The sequence below is a fragment of the Schistocerca serialis genome, chromosome 8 (assembly GCF_023864345.2).
Source record: "Schistocerca serialis cubense isolate TAMUIC-IGC-003099 chromosome 8, iqSchSeri2.2, whole genome shotgun sequence".
NCBI lineage: Eukaryota > Metazoa > Arthropoda > Insecta > Orthoptera > Acrididae > Schistocerca > Schistocerca serialis.
The window spans coordinates 551,520,641-551,534,878 of record NC_064645.1 but is presented as its reverse complement, the minus strand read 5'-3'; the positions used below and the strand labels follow the sequence as shown (position 1 = coordinate 551,534,878).

Sequence of the window (14,238 nt, the reverse complement as noted above, 5' to 3'; positions counted from 1 at the left end):
GCATTTTCCTGGCAGAACACTTGAAAGATGCAACGGAGCTACTAAAGTCAATGGCTACACTACATTTGTCTTTCCTCTTTTGGAGTAGTGGAGTGCGGTGTGGAATCCTTATCAGATAGAACTACCATGATTACACCTATGAAGTTCAAAAAATGGCAGCATGTTTTGTATTACCAAGAGACAGTGTCATAGACATGATGCAGAATCTGGGGTGGAAATCCTTGAAACAAAGGTGTTTTCCATTGTGGTGGGAATCTTCTCATGAAATTTCAGTCACCAACTTTCTCCTACAAATGTGAAAATATTTTGTTGACACCATTCTGAAATTGGAATAATAGAAATTAGTGTGAAGGTGGTTCAGTGGAACCTCTGCTAGGCACTCAAGTATGAATTGCAGAGTAGCCATGTAGATGTAGAGGTAAATAAAGATTAGAATTTGGGGAGGAGCAGGCACATGAAAATTCCAGTTTCAGATATTCCTGCAAAATATTTAGTGTATTTTTTTCAGGCTAGGATGAAGGTGGGCCATATTTAAGATGGTGATATATGATTAGCATCACATCCATTTGTAAGTGTGTAGAGCTACCATCTATGAAGATAGCAGGAACACCTCACCCTTCAGGTGTTCTGTGAATTTTTTTAAGGTTTTGAAATGTAACAAATAGTATTTTGAAGTAAGAGGAGGCAACCGCTTTGTGACATCTGTAGAACTGTAGACTGTGTTACCTGAGGTCTGAGAGCTATGTGCTACATAAATGAAGAATGAGTTCTGTTCAAGGGCATGTTGTTGTTGGATTCTGAGCTGGCAGAAACCTCGATGGATAAAAAACTGATATGACTTATGACCTCTTTGAGCAAGAAGGCTTCGGCCATTGATCTAGCAACCCCCAATGTTTGCTACAAAATGGGCACTTCCTACACATAACTGGCACAGAATGTATAGATACAAATAAGACTTAAGCCAAAAATGAGAGTCTCTGGACCACAATTGAGGGGAACTTTGGCATAAAAAACACCCCAATGGGTAAAATAGGGTTTTATTGATTTTATTTTTATTTTTTGTACTGATAATTAAATAGCTCAATTTATGTTCCTGTGATTAATATATTCGAAACACTAACCTAGTCTTACGACGTCATTAGTGCCTTATTTCTTGACCTGCCCGCACAGCATCCACTAAGAGAATCTTCTCTACCTTTGGGCTTGTTTGATCAAAATTGAGAAATAATTTAGGAGGGAATGGACTCCAGAAATCAATGAAGATCTATAAATTTTTGCTTGCTTCCACTGTACTTTACAGTCACTACAATTCAACATCAAGTTACAGTTTATTTGCTGGTGTAAATATTATTTAATTGTTTCTTATATTGAAGGAACAGTTAAAGCACAATATTAATAAAATAATTTCATGTGTCAATAAACAGTTGTCTTCAATAAATATGAAATCTTTTAAATTTGTGTAAGACTAACTACGTAACACTTCGTTTGTTAATTAAATTTTCATAATAAAATATAGTTGGTAATTTTGGGTCAGGTTACATTACAATGCTGCTCAGGACTTACCTTAAGCTCCAGATTGTCTTTGATGAGTTCCTGCTGCTTTGCATCTAGCTCCCGCAACTTGCTTTGATACGCAGAGACCTCCTGCCGCATGACACTTGCGGTGTAACGTCCAAAGCGCTGCCACTCACGAGCCAATTTGCGACCTTTCTGCCTGTCGTCATCCAGAAAACAACATAGGTCCCGGAGTTCCTGGTTGTCATCACTTAGTCTTCTATTGGCTTCCTTCAGTGCTCTAACTTCAGACTGCAGTCTTCTGACCTAAAACAATGCTACTTTTAAAAGAAAATTCAAGTATTCTATGCGCATAACAAATACTGCCAACCACAGAGGAAAGATTGTTTCCAGTTTTTGTAACCCTGTATCAATTAGTAATTTACAGAATAAAATTTCGTAAGTCTCCCCCCCCCCCCCTCTCTCTCTCTCTCTCTCTCTCTCTCCCCCCCTCCCCCCCCCCCTTCCCTACCTCTCTGTATTTCCTATCACTACAGCACTTGACTCTCGCCATCCTATTTTGTGCTTTTCCAATTACATTTGTAGCTAAACAATGTACACAGACAATGTGCCTATATACTTGTTTGGGTGTGTGTTTCACATAACACAAATCAACTCAGGAATGTAATTATCCTGTGGCTCAGGTCAGAAGATCTACAGGAACTGCAATTGTCTTTGTAAGGACTCAGCAGTACCATCATTAATGTTTCCTCACTAGAGGGTGAGGCTGAGAACATAAAAAGTCATAATATACCATAAACTATGTCACAGGTAAAATAAAAACAATCACTGATGATGATGATCATGATTGACTCTAAATGTCAAATATTACAGGCAAATGGGAGATAGATTAGATTGTGAAATTTCTTCTACGGGTGCCAGGGTATAACTTCCACAATGAAAACCTTTTCACATCATGAGGTAGGTGTGGAAACTATAATTTACGTGAAGGATTAGTTAACAGCAACCAAGTCAGCAAGGCATGTTGTTGCAAAGAAAATGAGTTTGTTGTTTTGACTCCAGATTTTTCTTATTTTCTACAGAACAGGCTGCAATTAAGAATACTCCCAAAGTGCTTGTGAAGAGATAATAGAACTAATCTAGTGGAAGCACAGGATTTTAAAAATGGCAGAAGCTTACAAGGGAACAGGAACAGTCAAAATGCACATAAGGTATTCTGAAAGCAGGAATAATACTTCCAAAATTTGTACAAAAGCTGCTATTCAATGATAAAGAAATACAAACAATCTGATGAAATAAAGATACACTTTTGAATAAGCCAGCTGAATGTCTGTAAGCAACTGGTATCATCTTTTTTTCTGTAATATATTCCCCACGGGCCAAGCATCCTAGCGACGTATCTAAGTAATTGAAACAGCTCCCTCCACAGCTGTTTCTTCATCTCTCTTTCTGCGGTCTCCACACAAGGATATTTTGGGTTTTCAAAATTATTTTTGTGTGTCCTTTGTTTGGTGCTGTCCCAACGTACAGCCAAAAGCTAGACAATCAAGCATCACATTTCTTTTTTTCAGTGATGGAAATTTTATCAGCTATTAATTTTACAATTTTTTCTTACTTTCTTAATTCAAAGTTCTTATTTGGCAAATTAACATTTTTCATTAAAACAGAGCATTTATTAATACGTCATTAAGTAGTTCACTATATATTCACTAACAGCAATAAGAAATAAAATACTGTATACAGAATCCTGTGTACCCATTTCAAACAACTTTATCAACTCCAACAAATCATCCAAAAACATTGTTGCAAGGACAACTGGAGATGCCAATACAAATAAAGACCAAAACAAGACACAATTCATTATTTGGCAAGCCTAAAAACCAGCTACACTAGATATGTAGGCAAAAGCAAAGGCAAACTGAGAACAGAAAGAGATCATCTGTTGAATAACAGGTGAGGGTGGCATTACACAAACTTTGGTGCAAATATAGTTTAAACACAGTATATCAAATACCGAGTGACTATGAAATTTTTGTTTCAGATAGCTTGGGTGACACACCAACCAGCTCCATTCTCACCCATAATTACTTCACTTTTGAGGACCAGCAAACGGATTATGGATACGCCCATGGGAGCCAGGATAACCATGTCCTATGTCAGCTTCTTCATGGGCTGCATGGGAGAGCCAGTCCTGACAAAACTCTACCATCTGGTGAGCAAGATGTATGAGACAGGTGAAATACCCTCAGACTTCAAGAAGAATATAATAATTCCAATCCCAAAGAAAGCAGGTGTTGACAGATGTGAAAATTACTGAACTATCAGTTTAATAAGTCACAGCTGTAAAATACTATCGCAAATTCTTTACAGACAAATGGAAAAACTGGTAGAAGCTGACCTCGGGGAAGCTCAGTTTGGATTCCGCAGAAATGTTGGAACACGTGAGAAAATACTGACCTTATGGCTTATCGTAGAAGAAAGATTAAGGAATGGCAAACCTATGTTTCTAGCACTTGTAGACTTAGAGAAAGCTTTTGACAATGTTGACTGGAATACTCTCTTCCAAATTCTAAAGGTGGCAGGGGTAAAATACAGGGAGCGAAAGGCTACTTACAATTTGTACAGAAACCAGATGGTAGTTATAAGAGTCGAGGGGCATGAAAGGGAAGCAGTGGTTGGGAAAGGAGTGAGACAGGGTTGTAGCCTCTCCCCAATGTTATTCAATCTGTATATTGAGCAAGCAGTAAAGGAAACAAAAGAAAAATTCAGAGTAGGTATAAAAATCCATGGAGAAGAAATAAAAACTTTGAGGTTCGCCCATGACATTGTAATTCTGTCAGAGACAGCAAAGGTCTTGGAAGAGCAGTTGAACGGAATGGACAGTGTCTTGAAGGGAGGATATAAGATGAACATCAACAAAAACAAAATGAGGATAATGGAATGTAGTCAAATTAAATCGGGTGATGCTGAAGGAATTAGATTAGGAAATGAGACTCTTAAAGAAGTAAAGGAGTTTTGCTAGTTGGGGAGCAAAATAACTGATGATGGTCGAAGTAGAGAGGATATAAAATGTAGACTGGCAATGGCAAGGAAAGCGTTTCTGAAGAAGAGAAATTTGTTAACGTCGAGTATAGATTTAAGTGTCAGGAAGTCGTTTTTGAAAGTATTTGTATGGAGTGTAGCCATGTATGGAAGTGAAACATGGACGATAACTAGTTTGGACAAGAAGAGAATAGAAGTTTTCGAAATGTGGTGCTACAGAAGAATGCTGAAGATTAGATGGGTAACTAATGAGGAAGTATTGAATAGAATTGGGGAGGAGTTTGTAGGTACAACTTAACTAGAAGAAGAGACCGATTGGTAGGACATGTTCTGAAGCATCAAGGCATCACAAATTTAGCATAGGAGGGCAGCGTGGAAGGTAAAAATCGTACAGGGAGACCAAGAGATGAATACACTAAGCAGATTCAGAAGGATGTAGGTTGCAGTAAGTACTGGGAGATGAAGAAGCTTACACAGGATAGAGTAGCATGGAGAGCTGCATCAAACCACTCTCAGTACTGAAGACAACAACAACAACATGGAAGAAGCATTCCACAACACCCAGAAGCTTCACTCCATGACTTGGTACATGTCACAGCTTGTTGGTATGAACTCATGGTGAAGAACTACTACTACGCTATCCACAACTGCTCAACTCATTTCCTTAAGTCAAATACTGAGTATCAGGTGTCCCCAGGGCAGACAGTTCCAACATAAATACAAATGTGATGTCCTCACATGACAATAAAGGATGCACAGCAGCTTCTGACCAGTGAATCATCCCATTCAGTATGAATTCCAATAATGCCTCCCATTGCTGGACAAGCATCCTCTGTGGTCAACAATTGTCAGTAGCCAATGTGTTAGGGCTGCAATACCTTGACCTAGTGTGTCTCATGCATGTTAAATAGGATCTGAGCCTGAGGAATGAAGATTCGGGTTTAACATCCTTTTGACAATAAGGCCATTGGAGAAGACTGAATGCTCAGACAGGGAAAGGTTGGGGAAGGAAATTCCCTATGTCCTTTTCAAGGGACCATCCAGGCATTTTCCTAGAGTAATTTAGAGAAAGTTTGGCAAGCCTAAATATGGATGACCTGATGAGGATTTGAGACACTTTCCTCTCAAATGAGAGTCCAATGTCGTCACCATTGAGGCACCTCACTTAGTTATCGGGAATGAGCTGCCCACAGTTCTCAGATTGTTGGTACTTATCAACAGGCCAATCATGCAAGATTGGACAGTATTACCACTCCCATAGACAAGTGCGCCGAGAAAAGATAGCACCCAACATAATGTCTTCCCAGATATGAACAATGACACAACAATGTAGAACAGCTTCCATAATATAGCTGTTACATGTTCCAAGAACATGCCACATGAACATGTGGCTACGATGATGAATTTGACTCATCCATGAACAGGACATTAGTCCACTCTTCCTGGGTCCAATCATCATGAGTTAAACATCAAACCAACAATCACATGGTCCTTTCGAAGGAGGGAACTGTGTCTTGCAGGCTGCTGAGCATAAGGAGCAATACCTGCATTAGGGCTGTGCTAACGACACATCATCTAACATCTAAGGCAAGATATTCATCCCAGCACCGAGTTGTAGAGCATTGTCAACTTCATCCTTCCCCCAATAATCTTCACCATGGCTGTGAAGTGACACTGTGGGCAACATTCAACTACCAGTTCACTTTCCACTGATTGTAGCAAACCCCTAACCTGCCAATGATCATGCCATCATATACTGTTCACTCTTCATTTATCCATCTTTGTAAGGAACCCAGAATGACAAACAATCCTCAAGAATCACAAGCTGTCCAACATTTCAACCCAGGCAACACTGCACAAGAACAAGGAATGTAGGTTCATCCCAACTAGTTCCCAAGTTAAAAGTGCAAAAAGGAACTGCATGCAAAACACATCTGGAGTCAGTTACCTTGAGAAAGGGGTTGCTCACAGTGGCACAAAAGTTACACACCTTCAATAGACTAAACAACACTGAAACTGGACAGTAGCTGCCTGGAGGTCTGTAATGTTGTCAATCAAGTCACAAACTTCTCTTTTCAAATGCACTGATGGTCCAAAGAGGCATTTAACCTGGAGTGTTAGTGAAGTTCAGCCCAGAGGTGGGTCTGTAATGCTTTTTGTACCATGGCTCGGACCCACTCATTTAGCTCTACTGTGAAAATGAACCCGGATATTTATTAAAACCTTCTCAGTGACCAAATGTTGCCATTTCTTCTACATCTTTATGATGAGTATGCAGTTGACACTTTCATCTTTAAAGGTGCAAACAGCCATGTACACAGGCTTCACACATACCTTGTGATTTTAGTGTTCCTCAAAACATAAGTCCTGAGCATGATATATTCATGATCCGAACTTGAGACCGAGACACCCTACCCTCATAGCTTCGCAATCTCAACACCTTCTCACCCATCCACTTCACCATCCTCCTCAACCCAGCAAGCTACTTTCCTGGACATTGACCTCCTCTTCTCTGGTTGCTCTGTCCACACCTATGTCCACATTAAACCCACTAACCACCAACAGTACCTGCATTTTGACAGCTGCCATCCATTCCACACCAAAAATTCCCTCCCATACAGCCTGGTCTGGTCACCCACGGATGGTGTATCTGCAATGACAAGAACTCCCTTGACCAGTATGCTGAAGGTCTCACAAAGGCCTTCACAGACTGGCACAATCCCCCAGATCTAGTCCACAAACAGATTTCCCATGCCATATCTTCACCCAATACCACCCTGGACTGGAACAAATGAACCACATCCTTCATGATCAGGGCTTTGCTTATCTATCAGCATGCCCTGAAATGAGGGACATTCTACACATAAACCTTCCCACATGTCTGTCTTCAAGTTGGTGTTCCGTCAGCCAGCCAAACTCCATAAGATCCTAGTTCATCTCTGAGCCACTCCCAGTTCCAGCCCCTTGCCACAGGTTATTATATCCCTGTGCAAGACATAGGTGCAACACCTGCGCAATCTGCCCACCCAGCACTTCCTGATCCAGTCCTTTTAGAGGCTTATCCTACCCCTTCAGAGGACGAACTACCTGTGAAAGCAGCCATTATCATATACCAGATATGATGCCACCATTCCATAGCTTTTAGATTGGCATGACTACCAAGCAGCTGTCCATCAGGATGAATGGCCACTGCCAAAATGTGGCCAAAAGCAAAGTGGCACAACACGCAGCTGACACTAGCAAGACTGCTTCATGACCTAGGCCATTTGGAGCCTTCCCTACATTACCAGATTTTCTGAATTGCGCAGATACGAGCTATCCTTAAAACGCATCCTCCCTCCCAAAATTATCCTGGCCTCAACCTATGATGACCTACTGTCCCCACACCCTCCTCCCAACAGTTTCCACCCCTCTGCCCTATCATCTCCTCCCAATTCACATCCTCTCACGCTTATTGTGCACTGCTCTTTGCCAACACACTCACCTCACTTCCCCTCTCTGTTCTTCTCCTTTTCCACTCCCCCACTCAAAGCCACCTGACACTGTCCCTCACAGCCTTGTCCTGCAGCCTTCTAGTCCCTGCACAATCTGCCAAATAGTGTTATTTCCTCCCTCCATTCATACCCTGTTATCCCTCACACTTCCCTGCTCCACTCCATATTGCTGCTTTTGTACAACGCAACAGTTGCAGTCTGGCTACAGCAGCCGGATGTAGTGACCACCATGTGTGCATGAGATGTGCCTGCTTGTGTTAATATATGTGTGTGTGTGTGTGTGTGTGTGTGTGTGTGTGTGTGTGTGTGTGTGTTTTCCTGTCTTTTCTGAGGAAGGCTTAGGCTTTGGCTGAAAGCATAGTGTGTAACAGTCTTTTCATTGTGCCTGTCTGCAACTCAATGTGTCATCTTTACAAAGAGTACCAATCTATAATCTGCACAATTGTTAATTGTTTTTTGTTATTCATCTGATTCACATTCTAAATATCAATTAATGGAAAATCCAAGACAGAATGTAACAATAAAGACAAACACAAATACAAAAACAAATCTCCCGTGCCTTATCTTTCCAACCTCCCACCAACTCCCAAAAGTCCCTCTGTCCAGCTGCAGAGGAGCATTCCTCTCATAAATCAGCACCCACCACCCAGGCGTGGAGCAACTGAATTACATTCTCTGCCATGGTTTCGACTACCTCTTGCCATGCCCTAAAATGAGAAATGTCCTGCTCACTATCCTTCCCTCCCCTAGCACAAAGGTATACCGCTGTCCACCGAAACTACACAATATACTCGTCCATAACTACACAACTCCTGCCCCCAACCCCTTGCCTCATGGCTCATACCCCTGTAATAGACCTAGATGCAAGACCTGTCCCATACATCCTCCCACCACCACCACCACCACCACCACCTACTCCAGTCTGATCACAAACATCACCTACCCCATCAAAGGCAGAGCTACCTGTGAAACCAGTAATGTGATCCACAAACTAAGCTGCAACCACTGTGCTGTATTCTTTGTGGGCATGACAACAAACAAGCTGTCTGTCCGCGTGAATGGCCACCGACAAACTGTGACCAGAAAACAAGTGGACCACCGGGTTGCTGAGCAAGCTGCCAAACATGACATCCTTCATTTCAATGACTGCTTCACAGCCTGTGCCATATGGATCCTTCCCACCAACACCATCTTTTCTGAACTGTGCAGGTAGGAAGTTTCCCTGCAATATATCCTATGTTCCTGCAACCTTCCTGGCCTTAACCTTCGTTAGTCACTATCCTCACCCATCCAGCCTCCCTGTTCTCATTCCAGCACTATACAGCCCTCATTCCTCCATCGCACCCAGTCTTTTTACTTCTCTCCTTTTCTGCTACCCCCTCTCCCCACATCTCCCCTGCTTTCTATCTAATATCCCGACTGCACATAGCTGCCCTACCCTCTCCACCTCATCCCTGCGTGCTCCCTAGCAGCACAGCACTGTCCACTATCCCTACCCACTATCCCTCCCCCTCTCTGCCCCAGCCTCCTCCTTACCACCACCCAGTCACCACTCCCATTTTGCACTGATGCTGCTCCTCGCAGTGTGGCTACAGTTGCCTTAGACTGCAGTCGTGTGTGGGTGAGTTGCATTCATTCGTGTGTGTGTGTGTGTGTGTGTGTGTGTGTGTGTGTGTGTTTGGTCTATTTTTCGTGAAGGCCTTACTGCCGAAAGCTTTATTTGTAACAGTCTTTTTGTTGTGCCTATCTGCAACCCAGCATCTCCGCTATATAATATTGTCACATTCTACACATTCTAAATACTTTTTCTTATATTTAGTTGTTATTATACGGAAGGTTTACTTGTACACCAATTTCTGATAGGCTCTATCCAGACCCAACTTTTGTTTACTTACTGAAATCGTGCTCATTATGAACTGTGCGCATCCAGATGTATTTTAAAGCACATCTTTAACTTATTATGTACAAACTGCTACAATTATGGATTCATTGCAGGGGATACAGTCAGTCAGTCTTGTGTAGTAATTTTGAACATTTTTTTCTGAAATGTGTCTAGACCTGCTAGTTCAGCAGTCCACATACAATGAAAATATTTTAGATCTTGTAGCTACAGACAGGCTGGACTTTATCAATGTTGTCAGTATAAACAAGAGGATTACCGATCATGTTCATTATACTGGCTATGATTACTAAAGTTAATACATCACTCAAGAAACCTAGGAGAGTTTTTCTGCTAGAAGATAAGCAGTTATTAGGATCTCACTTACGACTATGAACTGACTTCATCAGTTCCAATACGATGGAGACAGAGAAATTATGGACAAAGCTTAAACTCAGTAAACTGAACTCTGGAGAAGTATGTGACCACTACATAGATTGAAGGAGGGAAACGATGCACTGTGATTTAACAATGAAATTCAGAAAAGGCTGAGGAAGCAAACTCTGTTGCACTCTTGGTTCTAAAAAAGAATGCACAAACAAAGAAAAGCAAAGGTTAGCAGAGATTCATGCTTATATGAAATGATCTATATATGAAGCATGCAGCAACTACCACCATCATACCTTAGCAAAAAAATGTGTCAGACACACCTAGAAAAATTTGGTCCTATGTAAAATCGATAAGTGGGTCTAGGGCACATTGTTTAAATATCTGGGCATAATGTTGCAATGTGATATGAAATATAACAAGCATATGAAGATTGCTGTAGGGAAGGCAAATGGCTGACTTTGGTTTATTACGAGAATTTTAGGAAAATCTGCGAAGGAGACTGCATATCGGACGCTAGTGCAACATATTTTTGAGTACTCCTCCAGTGTTTGGGATCTGTATCACGTCAGATTAGTGGAAGACACTGAAGCAAATTCAGAGGCGAGCTGCTAGATTTGTTACCAATAAGTTCAAGCAACACTCAAATATTATAGGGATGCTTCAGAAACTCAGGTGGGAATCTTTGGAGGGAAGGTGATGTTCTTTTCAAGGAACACTTTTAAGAAAAATTAGAGAACTAGTATTTGAAGCTGACTGCAGAATGATTCTACTGCCAACAATATACAGGGTGTATCAAAAAGAATCATCCAATTAAAAAAAATATATAGTTATTGCGATATCTGTGATATGCGCATGAATAACATACTGTTGGGAAGAGCAAACTCTCGAGTTTTATATGGTTCCTGCTAGGTAGTAGCAGTGTGCGCCCACTTCAGTTCTAGTAAAAATGGTGTCAGGACAACGGAAAGAGATTTGTGTTCTACGTTTTGTGCAGTGCGGGTCAGTAATAACTGTTCAGCGTGACTTTCTTACTATGTATGGTGTGGCTCCTCCTGTAGCACTGAGCATTAGACAATGATATGAACACATCTCTGACACAGATGTCAAATGCATCCAACATAGTTTCACATGATGTCTGCAGAAATCCATTCACTGTGCAGCTCAACAGCTCACCATGCCTCTGATGTCCATCTGGCATGTGTTGTGTTGACGTTTACACATGAAACCATGCAAAATTCAGCTACCACAAGCTCTTCGTTAAGGCGACAAACAACGACATGTGGAGTTCAATAATTTCATTCTTGGAAAGATGGAGGATAGCAGTTTTCTTCCACACTTAGTGTTTAGTGACGAGGCAACATTCCATTTAACTGGAAAGGTGACCTGTCATAATGGAGAATATGGGGTTCGGAACAACCACACGAAATTGTACAACATGAGAGGGACTCTCCAAAATTTAATGTGCATTATGCAGTTTCACAGGAAAAAGCATATAGTCCACTTTTCTTTGCCGAAAACACTGTTACGTTGAAGTTTTAACTCAAGACATGCTCGCTGCAGTGTGGGAACAATGTGAATACAACACTGACATATACCGTGCATCTCAAGGGGAGGATATTGAACACCTATGAAAAGGTATGAAAAAGAACTTTCTGATGTTAACAGAATCTTCTGTCGGTTCTTGGTAGAACAACATTATTATAAGTGAAAAGCGCCAGTTTGCTTTTGTTCTACAATATTACTTTTATTGTTAACCGGTTTTTGGCTTACAAGGTCATCTTCAGACATTTACTGAGTATTACCACCAAAGAAGTTACAATGTATGCAAACAACATTGGAAGAGAAGTAACGCGTTTAGACTGAAGTAGAAAAATACAGTAAGAAACGTCTTTTACAGTTTGGTGGTAATGAAAAGAAAAAGTAAAAATTAAACAGTACATAAATAACAATGGAGTAGACACAAAAACCTTTAACACAAAATAGGAATAGCATGCCTACATAACAGTTTCTGTTAATAAACAGAACTAATAAAATAAAATAAAATTAGTATTAGACAAGGCTATATCAGGCGGTATGAAACACTGAGAGTGATACACAATCCAATTAAAAGAAGAGACAATTATCAATGTAACTACAGAATACATAAGGAACTTAAGCAATATTAATAACATAAACAGAAATAAATAAATGCAGGAAAATGGAGGCATTTGAGGGAACCTACAGTAAATGCAACCTTTGAGTGTGTGGTGGTACCGCATTTTAACATTAACATTATAATCAAAACAGTGGCTGTGTAGCAGTTTGCATTAAATAAATGAACAAAGTAAAATATGAACAATATTTGATGCGACAACTACAAGGGGTGTTAAACATGGACAGTAATACAAGTACCAGTTAAAAGAAAGCCTTAACTATTGAAACTACAGTCTATATGGAATACAAAGACAACTTCAACAAAACAAAAGAACTTAATGAATACAGGAAAATGGGAATATGTAGGAAGAGACAGTGTGGGAGGTAATGAACAACAGAGATGATTATATGAAGTTTAGGAGAGGGGAAGTGTTGAGCTGTATCTGGTCATTTAGGATTAGATCTGGACTGTGAGCAACATGTTTGTTAATTTCCAGGGTTTCCAGTAGGTTGAGTTTATGGCCTTTGTTTGCTAGGTGAAGTACATGGAGCACTGGCTGGTGGTTGTGACCCTCACTCAGTATATGCTCAGCAAATGCAGACTCGGAATTCTGCAACCTCCAGCCGCATTCATGTTCAGCCAGTTTAGTTGCTATGTGTCTGCCTGACTGACCAATGCAAAATTTGTCGCAATCAGAACAGGTGATTTTGTATACCCCACTGTTGGCTAATAACTGGATCTTATCTTTGCTATAAAAACACACTGGACTGTCGTGTTCCTGACATAGTAGGAAAGCCTATACTTGCAGGATTTCAGTGCTTTGGCTACAATCTGTGATACCTCACCTAGAAATTGTAGTGTACACCATTTCTTGCAGACAGTGGATGGGGCAGCAGGTGGAGCATAGAGGAGGGGCATAATTTTCCGTTTTTGTTTCCTGTGCAAGATGTGGTCAATAAGAACTGGATTGTAGCCATTGGCTGTGGCAATAAATTTTATTGGATCTAATTCTGCTTTAAAATCATCTCTGGACATGCGGATGGATATGAGACGGTGTACCATTGAGTGTAAAGCTGCATGTTTGTGAGCTATGGGGTGTTGTGAGCAAAAAGGTATTACTGTGTCTATAGTTGTAGTTTTTCTGTAAATTTTGAAACAATGTGTGTGTGTGTGTGTGTGTGTGTGTGTGTGTGTGTACTGATGTCAATGGTGAGATCTAAGAAGTTTATGGATTTGTTGCCAATCTCCATTGTGAACTGGGTATTTTTATGTCGACTGTTTAGTTCTTTCAAAAATGTGTGGAGTTGTCTTGTAGTACCAGTCCACATACACAGTACACCATCTACATATCTAAACCAGTATTTGATATTTGCACTCAAAGGTTCTGTTTTTAGAAAATTTTGTTCAAAATGGTCCATAAATATTTCAGCCAACAGTGGACTAAGAGGGGAACCCATAGCTAAGCCATCTAATTGTTTATGAAGAGTCCCTTGGAACTGGAAATAGTTCTGTGCCAGGCATGTCTGCATGGCTAGTTTCAAGTCATTCAATTCCACAGGATTGACATTGGTCTTGTGCATCAGCTCTGTCAGAATATCAATGCATTCTACCACTGGTATGTTAGAAAACAAACTGCTGACAACAAAGGATACTAATTTATCACTTTGTGAGACAGATATACCTTTTAACTTATTTACTAGGTCCACAGAGTTTGAAATACCATGCTTTGGTTTGAATTTAGTATTGCTCTTAATTAGGACAGCCAGTTTACTAGCTAGTTTGTA

At 40.6% G+C, this 14,238-nt stretch overlaps 1 protein-coding gene across 1 annotated transcript in view; it reads right to left on the bottom strand.

Annotated features, from left to right (window-relative positions):
• LOC126416599 (coiled-coil domain-containing protein 85C-like) overlaps positions 1 to 14,238 on the bottom strand; it is a 79,375-nt gene that overhangs the window by 42,497 nt on the left and 22,640 nt on the right. The window contains exon 2 of the mRNA XM_050084355.1: positions 1,564 to 1,821. Within this exon, the coding sequence (XP_049940312.1) occupies positions 1,564 to 1,821 (258 nt within the window). The remainder of the gene's footprint in view (positions 1 to 1,563; positions 1,822 to 14,238) is intronic.